General features: G+C 41.7%; 1 protein-coding gene across 4 annotated transcripts in view; it reads right to left on the reverse strand.

The window, feature by feature from the left end:
- Positions 1 to 13,463, reverse strand: part of ankrd6b (ankyrin repeat domain 6b) — a 79,225-nt gene that overhangs the window by 51,358 nt on the left and 14,404 nt on the right. For 2 of the 4 annotated variants that reach the window (XM_085246583.1, XM_085246582.1), the window contains exon 2: positions 3,765 to 4,115. In XM_085246583.1, the coding sequence (XP_085102709.1) occupies positions 3,765 to 3,890 (126 nt within the window). In that variant the 5' untranslated portion in view covers positions 3,891 to 4,115. Of the gene's footprint in view, positions 1 to 3,764; positions 4,116 to 13,463 lie in introns of those variants that run through there. The other 2 variants (XM_085246581.1, XM_085246580.1) reach the window with 1 other exon arrangement.

Below are 13,463 nucleotides of genomic sequence, written 5' to 3' on the forward strand. Positions count from 1 at the left end.
CTCACTGCAGGCATGTCATGTGCCTGCCTGCTTCAAGTCCTCCACCATAATCCCTGTCCCCAAGAAACCTAGGATCACTGGACTAAATGACTACAGACCCGTGGCTCTGACATCTGTGGTCATGAAGTCTTTTGAGCGCCTAGTTCTCTCCCATCTCAGGACCCTCACGGCCCCCCTCCTGGACCCTCTGCAGTTTGCATATAGAGCCAACAGGTCTGTAGACGACGCCATCAACATGGCCCTACACTTCATCCTGCAGCATCTGGACTCCCCAGGAACCTACGCCAGGATCCTGTTTGTGGACTTCAGCTCTGCCTTCAACACCATCCTTCCAGACCATCTCCGAGACAAGCTTTCCCAGATGAATGTGCCTGATCCCATCTGCCGGTGGATCACTGACTTCCTGACGGACAGGAAGCAGCATGTGAGGCTGGGAAAGAATGTCTCGGACTCCCGGACCATCAGCACCGGCTCCCCTCAGGGCTGTGTTCTTTCTCCTCTGCTCTTCTCCCTGTACACCAACTGCTGCACCTCCACCCACCAGTCTGTCAAGCTAATCAAGTTTGCAGATGACACCACCGTTATTGGGCTCATCTCTGACGGGGATGAGTCTGCCTACAGGAGGGAGGTTGAACGTCTGGTGTCCTGGTGCAGCCACAACAACCTGGTGCTGAATGCCCAGAAGACAGTGGAGATTATTGTGGACTTCAGGAAGCACACAGCCCCACTCCCCCCCATCATCCTGACTGACACCCCCATCACCTCTGTGGACTCATTCCGCTTCCTGGGTACCACCATCACTCAGGACCTGAAGTGGGAGCCCACCATCACCTCCGTCATCAAGAAAGCCCAGCAGAGGATGTACTTCCTGAGGCAGCTGAAGAAATTCAACCTGCCAACACGGACGATGATGCAGTTCTACACTGCAATCATCGAGTCCATCCTCACCTCCTCCATCACCGTGTGGTACGCTGGAGCCACTATCAGGGACAAACAGAGACTGCAGCGTGTTGTGCGCTCTGCTGAGAAGGTGATTGGCTGCAGACTCCCATCTCTGCAGGACCTGTACACCTCCAGGACACTGCGGCGTGCAGCTCGGATCTCAGCTGACCCTTCTCACCCTGGACACAGTCTGTTTGACCTGCTCCCCTCAGGCAGGAGGCTCCGGTCCATTCGCACCAGAACCTCTCGCCATATGAACAGTTTCTTCCCCTCTGCTGTTGGACACATGAACAATAACCATATGACTGTTCCCACCACTAACACATGACCCTACGCTGTGTCACTGCATCATTCCATGTTTGGCACTGATCACCACCTGCACTCATGTATATATCTTTCTACGTAGCACTCTTAATTCTTATTCTCATGTATATATCTCATGTATAGCTCATGCACATATCTTTCTACGTAGCACTTTTAATTCTTATCCCTACTTTTATTTTTTCATGTCTATTTAAGTGCTATTTATGACACTATTTAAGTGCTATTTATGACACTATGTTTGCACTGAAGCACCGCAGCAATTTCCTAATGTTGTAAACCTGCTCAACATTTGGCAATAAACCCCTTTCTGATTCTGATACATCTGGTGTTCAGTAAGGACAAAGTTCTGTCTCTGCCGCCACACTGCCCATTTGACTGTGCCATCAACCTTCTACCAGGAGTCACACTACCCACCAGTAGTTTATACAACCTCTCTCAGCCAGAAAGAGAGGCCATGGAAAAATACACGGAAATGCTTAGCAGCAAGAATCATCCAGCCATCTTCTGCTCTGGTTACTGTTAGGGTTTTTTTTATTGCCAAACCAAAAAACATGACACTGATGCCTTTTTCCACTTGTACCTACTTGGCTCAACTTCGCCTGACTCAACTTGATTTGACTGGGTTTTTAGGGTTTTCCATTAAGGGGTACCACTTGGTACCAGGTACTTTTTTAGCACCTGTTCTGATAGGTTCCAAGTGAATTGAGTCCATCCAAAAATGTGACGTCAACAGACTCCATGCCATAAATTGCCCAGTCAATCGCGTTACTCGATGATTCGTGAGTGTGATTCCTATATAGAAATCAAAAACCAACATTTTTGAAACCCAAAAGTGAAGGAAATGGCTGCACAAAATCCAAGATCGTGGTCCCCAAGTCTAACAACAAGCCATAGACTTAGCAGAAGGTATACCATCTCAGCTTGAGTCGAGTCAAGCCGAGTAGGTACTAGTGTAAAATAAGCTTAAGACCTTGTATAGATTAACATGGAGTTAATCAGAGCAGATCACCATTAAAAATAAATACCCACTCCCTCTCATCAGCTCAGCATTCAAACCATTACACAGAGCCAACATTTTCATAAAACTGGACTTGCCTACCACCTGCTTAGACTCACAGAATGATGGGTGGAAAACTGTTTTTAACACTCCCCTAGGACAGTTTGGGTATTTACTGATGTCTTTTGGTTTGACTAACATGGCTCTTAAAAACCATGTGTTAAGTTATTTCTTGGACATGTTTGCTTTCATATATCTTGACAATATTTAGGTCTTGTTCAAATCTCTCAGTAAACACTGCTGTCATATAAACCAAGTCCCCCAAAGGCTGTACATGAAAACTGAAAAGTGAGAATTTCATGTGTAACATTTTTGGAATATGTGTTGATGCAGGTGAAGACAGACCTGGAGAAGACCAAGGCTATGGATGAGTGGCCGCTACCAACCACCCTCCATAACTTCACTCAGACAGATACTGCACTCACCAAACTCATCTCTCCCAAAGTTCCCATCTCTCAGTCCACAGAAATCGACATTGCCTTCCGTAAATTTAAGGAGCGTTTCACACCAGCACCCATCCTGGTCTAACCCAACCCCAAACTTTAGTTCATTGTGGAGTTAAATGCCTCTAGACTCCGATGTCAGTCCAGTCCTGTTCCAATATTCAGGACAAGAAAGTAAGCTTTGCCCCTATAGTTACTTTTCCCGGCTTCTACCTGTTCCATGTAATTATGATATTGGAAAATGCAACCTGCTGAAAGTCAGGCTAACCTTTGTGGAAGGGGGTAACTGGAAGGCCTTAATGTTAGGACTTCACACTGGGAAATAACCATCTTATCCAGCAGGTGTTGCAGGTTTTGATTAGATTTTGTCACTTGCTTACCTCCTTATGTAGAGATATTACTGGTCTCCATAGTTTGTTTTTTTGTTTGTTTGTTTTTTGCCTGTCCCGTTTGGTTCTTTTGCCATCAGAATTATTGTCTAATTGCAGCAGCCCCTGCACAGATGCAGATGGATTTGAAAATATAACTGAATAGCACAGGACAATGAGCCCAAACACACCTCCAGGCTGTGCAAGGGCTATTTGACCAAGAAGGAGAGTGATTGAGTGCTGCACCATGGCCTCTACAGTCTCCAGACCTAAAACCAATCAAGACGGTTTGGGATTATACGGACTGCAGAGTGAAGGCAAAAGGGCCAACAAGTGCTCAGCGTCTCTGGGAACTCCTTCAAGACTGTTGGAAAACCATTTCAGGTGACGACCTCATGAAGCTCATCGAGAGAATGCCAAGAGTGTGCAAAGTAGTAATCAAAGCAAGGGGTTGCTATTTTGAAGAATCCAAAATATAAAACATGTTTTGAGTTATGTCACACTTTTTTGTTTACTACATAATTCCATATGTGTTCATTCGTGGTCTTGATGCCTTCAGTGAGAATCTACAATGTAAATAGTCCTGTGTCCAAACTTTTGACTGGTAGTGTACATAATTGTATCACTTACCTTGGTAACGGCTACTTTTGCGCCTTTGTTGATAAGCTGGACCACACTGTCAACTTGTCCTTTGTGTGAAGCTACGAGGAGGCGCTCGGAGAGTGCGAGGACCTCCGCTGCATCCCGCTGGTTCATGAAGCAGGGTGCTGTCTCCAGTTGTGGTTGCTGCTGTCTCCAAAAAGCAGCTGTAGAAATGGGCTATGACATGCTCTAACTCATAGTGAGCGCCAGTGCAGACAGAAGTCCCAAAGAAGAGCCCAAGAGGATGCCGTTTATTCTTCTGTTCTTTTGTTTTGTTCTACAACCTCTTCACACTACCAGGGTTCCTCCTCTTCATCCTGACAGCTGTTTGGAAGAGAACTGGAAACAAGCCATAGCAGGTTATCAACCAGGAAAACCAGACAGTGACACCACTATTCTTCAGGTTTCTTGGCCTATGTACATTTCTGGTAGAATCAAGTGAGTTGAACAGAAATAATCTAGTGAGAGCGTAAAACCCCAAAACAGGGGTCAAATTTGATAATTTAATGACTGGTTTGCTGTAGAAACCCTGTACACCAACTGCTGCACCTCCACCCACCAGTCTGTCAAGCTAATCAAGTTCGCAGATGACACCACCGTCATTGGGCTCATCTCGGACGGGGATGAGTCTGCCTACAGGAGGGAGGTTGAACGTCTGGTGTCTTGGTGCAGCCACAACAACCTGGTGCTGAATGCCCAGAAGACAGTGGAGATTATTGTGGACTTCAGGAAGCACACAGCCCCACTCCCCCCCATCATCCTGACTGACACCCCCATCACCTCTGTGGACTCATTCCGCTTCCTGGGTACCACCATCACCCAGGACCTGAAGTGGGAGCCCACCATCACCTCCGTCATCAAGAAAGCCCAGCAGAGGATGTACTTCCTGAGGCAGCTGAAGAAATTCAACCTGCCAACACGGACGATGATGCAATTCTACACTGCAATCATCGAGTCCATCCTCACCTCCTCCATCACCGTGTGGTACGCTGGAGCCACTATCAGGGACAAACAGAGACTGCAGCGTGTTGTGCGCTCTGCTGAGAAGGTGATTGTCTGCAGACTCCCATCTCTGCAGGACCTGTACACCTCCAGGACACTGCGGCGTGCAGCCCGGATCTCAGCTGACCCTTCTCACCCTGGACACAGTCTGTTTGACCTGCTCCCCTCAGGCAGGAGGCTCCGGTCCATTCGCACCAGAACCTCTCGCCACAAGAACAGTTTCTTCCCCTCTGCTGTTGGACACATGAACAATAACCACATGATTGTCCCCGCCACTAACACATGACCCTACGCTGTGTCACTGCATCATTTCATGTTTGGCACTGATCACCACCTGCACTCATGTATATATCTTTCTACGTAGCACTCATAATTCTTATTCTCATGTATATATCTCATGTATATCTCATGCACATATCTTTCTTTCTACATAGCACTTTAATTCTTATTGTCTGCACTGAAGCACCGCAGCAATTTCCTAATGTTGTAAACCTCAACATCTGGCAATAAACCCATTCTGATTCTGATTCTGAGAAGCAAGCCCTTAATACACACTGAAACTAGCTCAAACAGCTGTAAACTAAATGAATATTTAAGTTTTCAAACATTACTTAAATTAACTTTCTTTACATATGTCACTGGAAAGAAAGTCACACAATAAATCTGATTTAAAAAAATTAAATAGGGCTGCACTGATCCATACAGTATTTTACATAAAAAGAAGGTAAAAGATATAGAAACACAAAAGAGCTGTAGAGATTAAACAATAAAAAAGGACATAAAAAGTAGCTAAAAAACACAGTCAACACCTTACACTGGGTCAAAGTCAGGGAGTAAAACTGTGTTTTTAAACGTCATTTCGAAACAGCCTGCCCGATGTACAATGGTAAATAATTCCATAATTTTGGGGCTGCAACTGCAAAAGTTCTGTCACCTCTGAGTTTGTGTTGCATTTTTGTACCAAGCAAAAGGATCTGGTCTGCTGACCTGAGAGCAAGAGACAGGACATGTGGGCGCAGCGGTTCAGACAGATAAAATGGGGCACAACCATTAGAGAGACTTAAAGACAAATAAAACAATTTTAAAATGGACTGGTAAAACACTTGAAGCTAAAATCTGAGTGATGTGCTCCCGCTTGCTTGCACTAGATAAAAAAAATCGAGCAGCAGCATTTTGCACAAGCTGAAGGTGAGCAATGGAGGCTTGGTGGATTCCTATAAAAACAATCCAATACCAATACCTTGGCTTGGTATTACAAATACCAAGTACAGATTTAATATCAATGTTAAATAAATAAGCTACAGTCCTTACTGTAAGGAAGAGTTTGGAAATAATTTTATGTGTAAGCCAAGACCAGTCTCAACTTAAGCAGCTGCAAATCTCTGTAAAATCAAATATAACAAATACATTAAATAACATAAATTTACTGCTCTTTACTAGTAAAATAAATGGCAACATGCCAGACATAAATTAAACGAAAGTCATTTGAGTAATTATGCTGCTGTCATTTAAAGTCATACTACTTACTCTCCTTGTTCCTCCTTGCACACACGTGTTTGAAGGTGATAAGAGAAAACTCAAGCGAAATAACAACTGAGTTGATGACAAAATGTTATGTTACTGCAAGCAGATGTTTCACTAAACCAACATCCCTCTAGCTTCTACATTATTCAATGTTTCTGACCAAACATGATAAGAGAGAAAGTAAATGAACAAGCGAGAGAGTTATGCCAATGAGATGTTATTTGATGATTTTAGTCATGTCAGTCATGTCATAAACAACGTACAAATACAAGTGTTTTAGTAAATGCCTCCAAATTGAAACTTTACTGTTAACTGTCTCTAAGCCAAATTTGTCCTACTAATGGCTGGTGCTGGTGGTGAAGTAAATATAAAAACAACACAGAATTGAATTGTTTGGAATATGAATTGGGTCAGAAACCTAAAATTCCTAATCCTATGCTATAGGCTTTTGCCCTTGCATAAACTCTGTCCTCTGGTAGAAAATTATATCATATCATCTGTGAGGTGTTTATCGGCGCTTAAGTCAGAGCTGCAACGAGCATAATTCACAAGGTCTAACAAGCAAACCACAAATTAACAGCCGGCCAATTCAATTCAATTTTATTTACACAGCGCCAAATCACAGCAACAGTTGTCTCAAGGCACTTTATATTGTGAGGCAGACCCTACAATAATACATACAGAGAAAAACCCAACAATCATATGACCCTCTATGAGCAAGCACTTTGGGTCGAAAGGGGAAAGGGCGAAAAAAGGGGGAGAAAACACCAACATTTTGTATCACACGTCTCATGTCTTTCTGTGTCTAATTTAAAAATCTGATCTTCCAAACTTTTTTTCTTTCTGTCATACACAACAAACAGATTGCTACAACATTTCAATGTTTGTTACATGTAGTTATTTACTTCTTTGCAAGCCAACTCTGCTCAGGTCAGCTGATTGTTGTATTTGCTTAAATAGCAACAGAGACGTTGCCTTCTGGTGGACAAACAATGCAATGTTAACAGTCATAACTTGTTTGAAGGTTTTCTTTTGTCACTTATTGGCCTCTTAAAGTTAAGCTGTCCATGCAATCATAAGAGAACAGCAAACCCTGGAAGCCAGAACGTTTTTCTGTGCTACAGGTGGCACAAGAAATGACATGTTGGAGATGACAACAAATATAAAAAAAAATCTTTGTAACCTTAACCTCAACAACAGAGAAATGTATCACTACACAAAGAAACATGATCAGTAAAATTATTGCACTTTGTGATGATTTCTTTTTACATGGACATCATAAAAGCAATATACAAGCTTGTAACCTACGTTTTAGACAGGAAGTGAGAGAGAGTAAAACAGCATTTCCACTCAGCACTGATTGTACAGCTCTATTCCACAGAGGAAGAGGCATGGTCCATCTGATTCCTGAAGTCTATCTATGATGACAGTCCTATTTTATTTCTTTTTTCCATTACAGGAAACAGCAGAGAATGAGATAACATGGCACAGAAGAGATCAACAGGACCGATGCACCACAGGCCTGCATGGCTAAATCCAGAGAAGAGAGACACTAACTTTTTAGCCTAACTCACACATAAAATATGGCGGTACATAGCTTTCTTTTGCCAGTTCATTCCACCTGACATCATTAGTTTTAATATCACTAAACCTTTGCACAACTGGGCACCTATAAGTTATTTAATGTGTATGATATCTTTTTAACATGCATGTTTGTGTGTATAATTGGGTCATTCGCTGTCCCTCAGGCTATGGCATGTCGATACAGTGGGAGAAATCATTTTTTGATCCCCTACTGTACTTGTAAGTTTGCTCATTTACAAAGAAATTGCTAAAATCTCTCATATTTATGGTAGTTTCCAATAATTGAGAGATGGAGTAACAACCAAAAATCCAGAAAAACACATTCAATTAAAGTTACAAATTGATGTAGATGTCCATGAGGGAAATAAATATTTGATCCTCAAGTAAAACATTGTGGCGCAACGGTAAGATTTTTCTTGTTCTTAGTCACCAGATTTGCACACAGCCAAGGAGAGATTTTGGCCTACTCCTCTTTACAGAGACACTAAATCCTTTATGTTTCTTGTATGCTGCTTTGGAACTCAAAGGTTAAATTCCCTCAACAGATTTTCTATATGATGGAGTTCTGATCTACCTAATGAATAAACTCTATCCTAATTGAAGACAGGAAAGAAAAGTCTGCAAAAACAATGACTGTGTCAATCGACTTCCTTACCAACAAACCACAGTACATTAAGGACTATGTCTGTGAGGTGGTGGTATGCAGCACGGGGCCCCTCAGGGAACATTGCTCCCTCTCTTTCTCTTTACCCTCTATATTTTGCACTTCAAATACAATACGAAATCCAATAAAGTGAACTGGTCACATAACACTCATACTCTGGAAAAGAAGGGGCAAAGTTGGCCCTATCGGCTGGACAAGCTGAGGTCGTTTGGGGCGTGCAGAACATTGCAAAGGACCTTTTACAGCACTGTGATGACTATCAGTTAGATGTCTGCTGGGGAGGTGGTCAGTAAGAGGGACAGAAAATGGCTTAATTATCTGTAGGCATCTGCCTGATTCTGCTCAAAATGCGTCTGTTGTTTTTTCTAGATGTAGATGGGAGTGAGTAGGAATTTTGACATGACCATGAGATGCTTCTCTTTAACATAGCAGGACTTATACCCAAAATCTCCATCTAGTCAGTAATACTGATAACCCATAATCCAGTGGTCCCCAACCCCCCTGGCCACGTACTGGTACCGGTCCGTGAGTCGTTTGGTACCAGGCTGTGAGAGTTGAGGCTTAGGTGTGAAATTTATGGTTTTCAGGGTTTTTATTGCTAACTTGGTTTCCCTGGGTCTTTTCCCGTGGTGTAGTTGTGTGTCTTATTTTGAAAGAAATATTTATGTGTTACCACAGCAACCAGAGAGCATTAAGGGGCAGAGAGGAGGATGTTACTTTCAGTTTAGTTGGCACATTTCAGGAGGACGCTACTAATAAAGTTACACAATTACACAGTGAATTTGCGTTTGTTATTATATTTACAAAATACCACAGTTTTTGTCTTGGTCGTATCATTTTATTCTGTTGTATTTATCCGCGACACCTTAAAGGCTGGTCCGTGAAAATATTGTTTGACATTAAACCGGCCCATGGCGCAAAAACGTTTGGGGACCGCTGCCATAAGCAACATAGATTTGTAGAAACCATGCAGTCTGTTATAAGACTTGGAGGTTTGAAAGTTTCCTTGAAACTTCCCCAAAAAATTAAAATAAGATCACACAAACGGTGGAATGGCAAAGAAAGCTCACAGGCCTATGTCACTACTCTCGGAGGCTGATTGAGAGAGGCTGAAAAGAGTGCCAATGCACCATAGTAACATTTGAATGGCTCCCTGCTGCCAGGTGAAACTGAATTAAAAAAGGGGGGAATTCTCTCCCAGACCACATTCCTGTTGATTCTGCTGAAGAGTCTGTTCAGCCAGAGACCCATGCGCACAAAGAAGCCTTGGCAGTCACAGTGAGGCTCTTCGCTCACAGCTAGACAACAAAGCTTTTGTGCAAACTTGTAGGAACTCAAAACTGAGTACAAAAAACAAGAAATGCCAAGCCCTCACTTTTCACAGGGGTCAGGGGAGGAAAACCTGCAACCTGCTCACTCCAGAAAAAAACATCCTTCTCATGCACAATCCATGCAAGCTGAATTTCTTAAGTTGAAAAGGGAAAATTATTAAAAGAGATGTAATGCCTGTATTATGAATAAATGTTTGTATGTTATTTCTGTTTTACAATTGTTAATACTGTTTATTGATTACATTACTAATGGGGTATGAAAAGTTGCTTAATCAAGCAAAAAGGTTCTTAAAGGCGGCAATGATGACGTAAACTGCGACATGTGAGTGAGACGGATGTCAGGAACCCAAAATGAGATGATTAAAAGAATACCAGTAGTGATAGCTGGAGGCCTCGGGGAAGGGACTGCACAGGGTCATCTAGTGTGTGTCACTACGGGTTAATGCCACATAAGGCCCATTATTTATGTTTTGATTATTTAATTTAAATGTAATAAATAAGTACACAATATTACAATAATTTACTGTGTTCTGGAGTTCTCTGTGTATTTTATGTTTCCTAGTTTAGTTTGGGTTTCTTCAGTATTTCTCGTCTAAGTTGTTATTTGGTCCTGTTCACGTCTTTGTCTTGTCTCTGTGTCCTTCCCTCAGCATTCACCCAGTTAGGTCAGTATTGTCTTCGTGTTTGTCTAGTTCCCTGTTTGCCCAGTCATGTCTCTGGATGCGTGTGTGTCTGGTTTCTCTCGTCCCTCGCTCTCTCTCTCCTTCCTCTGTTCCCTGGGTTCCATCAGTCTGTGTGTCAATGTGTGTGTTCCCTGTACTTCCTGTTTTTCTTCGATAGCCTCCTGTCTGGTGTGCGTCATGTTCAGTTTTGCTTTCACCTGTCGCACTCTCAACTTAGAAAATTACAAAAAGAGATTACAGCCTGCACATTTAGCTTATTAAATAGAAATAGCACTTTGAGACTCTCTGACTCTGAAGGTGAAAACATCAAAAACTCTAGCTGTATTACCTTTGTGCAATGAGGCGGATCATAAACATACAAAAATGAACTTGTGCTCTGAGCCACAACACTGCCCGCTGAACATTCGCCATTATAGTATTTAGGTCATGTGTTATGCTTCTGTGAGTGCTCATAACTGTAAAGTACATCTGTGGAGTCCCATGGTGCTCTGCATGAGCTTTCAATACACAGATACTATATAGCCTGGATTACCAATAGGCGGACCGCGATCATGACACAGACGCCATTCTTTATACCAGACCTTTTACTAGATTTTGACAGACCATTTCTATTTTTCCTATCCTCCACAACATTTCTCATATGCAATAGGGTTATTTTAATCTATGCAGCCTTTTTCTTTGTCTTGTGGTTGTCAATGTTTGTACACAAGAAGCACACATACCAGTCACATACATTAAACTAAACAAGAGTTTTTTAAGGTAAAGAAATGAGATATTCTTTATAGCAAAGTCAGTCACCTGATCCCAAATAACCAAATCAATACAAAACAGAATACAAAGAAAGCCACAAAAAGCAGCAACTGAAGGTGGCAGCAGTAAACGCCTAGCAGGTTATCTCAAGAAAAGAAATACAGCATTTCGTGATATTCATTTGAGCTCTAGACTAAGGCAGTCATTGAGGCCAAAGGATTTTCATCAAAGTATGAAAAACAAAATATCCTTTCTTTTTGTAATATACCTAATATACACTATATTGCCAAAAGTATTCTTTTGTCTGCCTTCATACGCATATAGGGCTGCTCGATATAACGATATATATCGGATGACGATATAAAAACGTCTATCGTTTCATTTTACGCTATCGTTTGTTTCGTGGTGTTGCAAAAAAGTGTTTACGGCAATATTTTTTCATCGTTTTGATGGTCACTGTAGTGGCTATATTAATTTCTTAAAGTTCTCTCTTTAACCACACTACAGACGGACAAGCGCCTATTTTTATGTGTTGTCGTTAGCAACAACGACGGTAACACCATCGCATGTCCGCTTGTTTATGTTCCACATAAACCTTTCACAATAAAGCTCAAGATCCTATTGAGACTTTTCAAAATAAACTGAATCACGTGAAAGAGAAGATTATTTACGGATGAGAAGTAAAAAAAAAAAAAGACGCCAGGTGCTAAAAAATAAACCTTAGACTCAAACGTTAGAACAGGCTTTTCCCAGCAGCACGCCGTATAATAAATACTCACAAAGAAAACGGCGGCCGTTACAACTTATGTCTAAAAATGTATCGTTTCATGCATCGGTTAAAACACTCGACTCCAGGTACATGACGCCCAGCTGGAAACACTTCCTGCAAGTCGAGCTGCCCAAGATTGACAGAATTTACAGAAAATGTTACATTTTTGTGATTTATATCGTTATCGGGACGATAGAATTCTTATATCGGGATATGAGATTTTGGTCATATCCCTATACGCAGTGTTGGGAAGGTTACTTTTAAAATGTATTCCATTACAGATTACAGAATACATGCCCCAAAATGTATTCTGTAACGTATTCCGTTACGTTACTCAATGGGAGTAACGTATTCTGAATACCAGAGGTGTGGACTCGAGTCACATGACTTGGACTCGAGTCAGACTCGAGTCATTAATTTTATGACTTTAGACTTGACTTGAAAAAATGTTGTAAGACTTGTGACTTGACTTGGACTTTTACACCAATGACTTGGGACTTGAATTGGACTTGAACCGGTTTACTTGAAAAGACTTGATATTTTACCCCAAATATAAAATTTAACATGCATATTATATAGAGATTGAAAATGTGACGTCATTCACGGGTAGAACCGCAAAGGATTCTGGGAACTCGTGGCAAGCGGTACTAGCGCACGCAGGCTTTCAATTGAAATCAGTTATACAGCGATAAAAAGAAACACAAAAATGTCAAGAAGCCGTTGTATTATTAACTGCAATAGCCGGTCGCATGACAGCCACGGGAAGCCGACGGGTAAAGAGATCGGTTGTTATCGTATTACGTCGTTGAAGAGAAATTGTTCAAGCCATGTTTCCGAAGTAACAAAGACGACGGATGGCCTGGATTGCAGCCATTCAAAGACCAAATATAACGTCCCAGAACCCTCCAGCTCACAGGTTAGTCTGCTCCAAGCATTTACACGAAGGTCAGTGTTTTTTAGTAGTTAATACGTCATTTTCATAACATAATTAGTGATATAGGTTACAAGCAAGTCTGGCGCTGAACAGAAATTGTCGCGCTATGCTCCTTTATTTATTGTGCATAAATAGTAAATTATCCTGACACAATATTGCGTTTCGCTTCTGTTATTATGGTACATTGACAAAAACATATACTTTTATTCACAGGATAAAACAGGTTTTTTGTATCACTAATTGCCCAGTACGATTACAGCATACAATATTGTTGTCACTGCTACATTTCTGTGATGGGTACCAGAAATTATTTCCACTACTAATTAATTACCGTTGAGCTCAAAGGTCCTATTAATAAATGGTTAACGAATGTGTATTTATGACGACGATTTGTGAGACTGGTAAACTTATGATACGTACGATGGTCTTTCGTTCTACACGGTGCA

Source organism: Mchenga conophoros, linkage group LG15, assembly GCF_057382185.1.
Source record: "Mchenga conophoros isolate Kocher_MC1m ecotype Shallow Benthic linkage group LG15, M_conophoros_male_GT1.1, whole genome shotgun sequence".
Lineage (NCBI taxonomy): Eukaryota > Metazoa > Chordata > Actinopteri > Cichliformes > Cichlidae > Mchenga > Mchenga conophoros.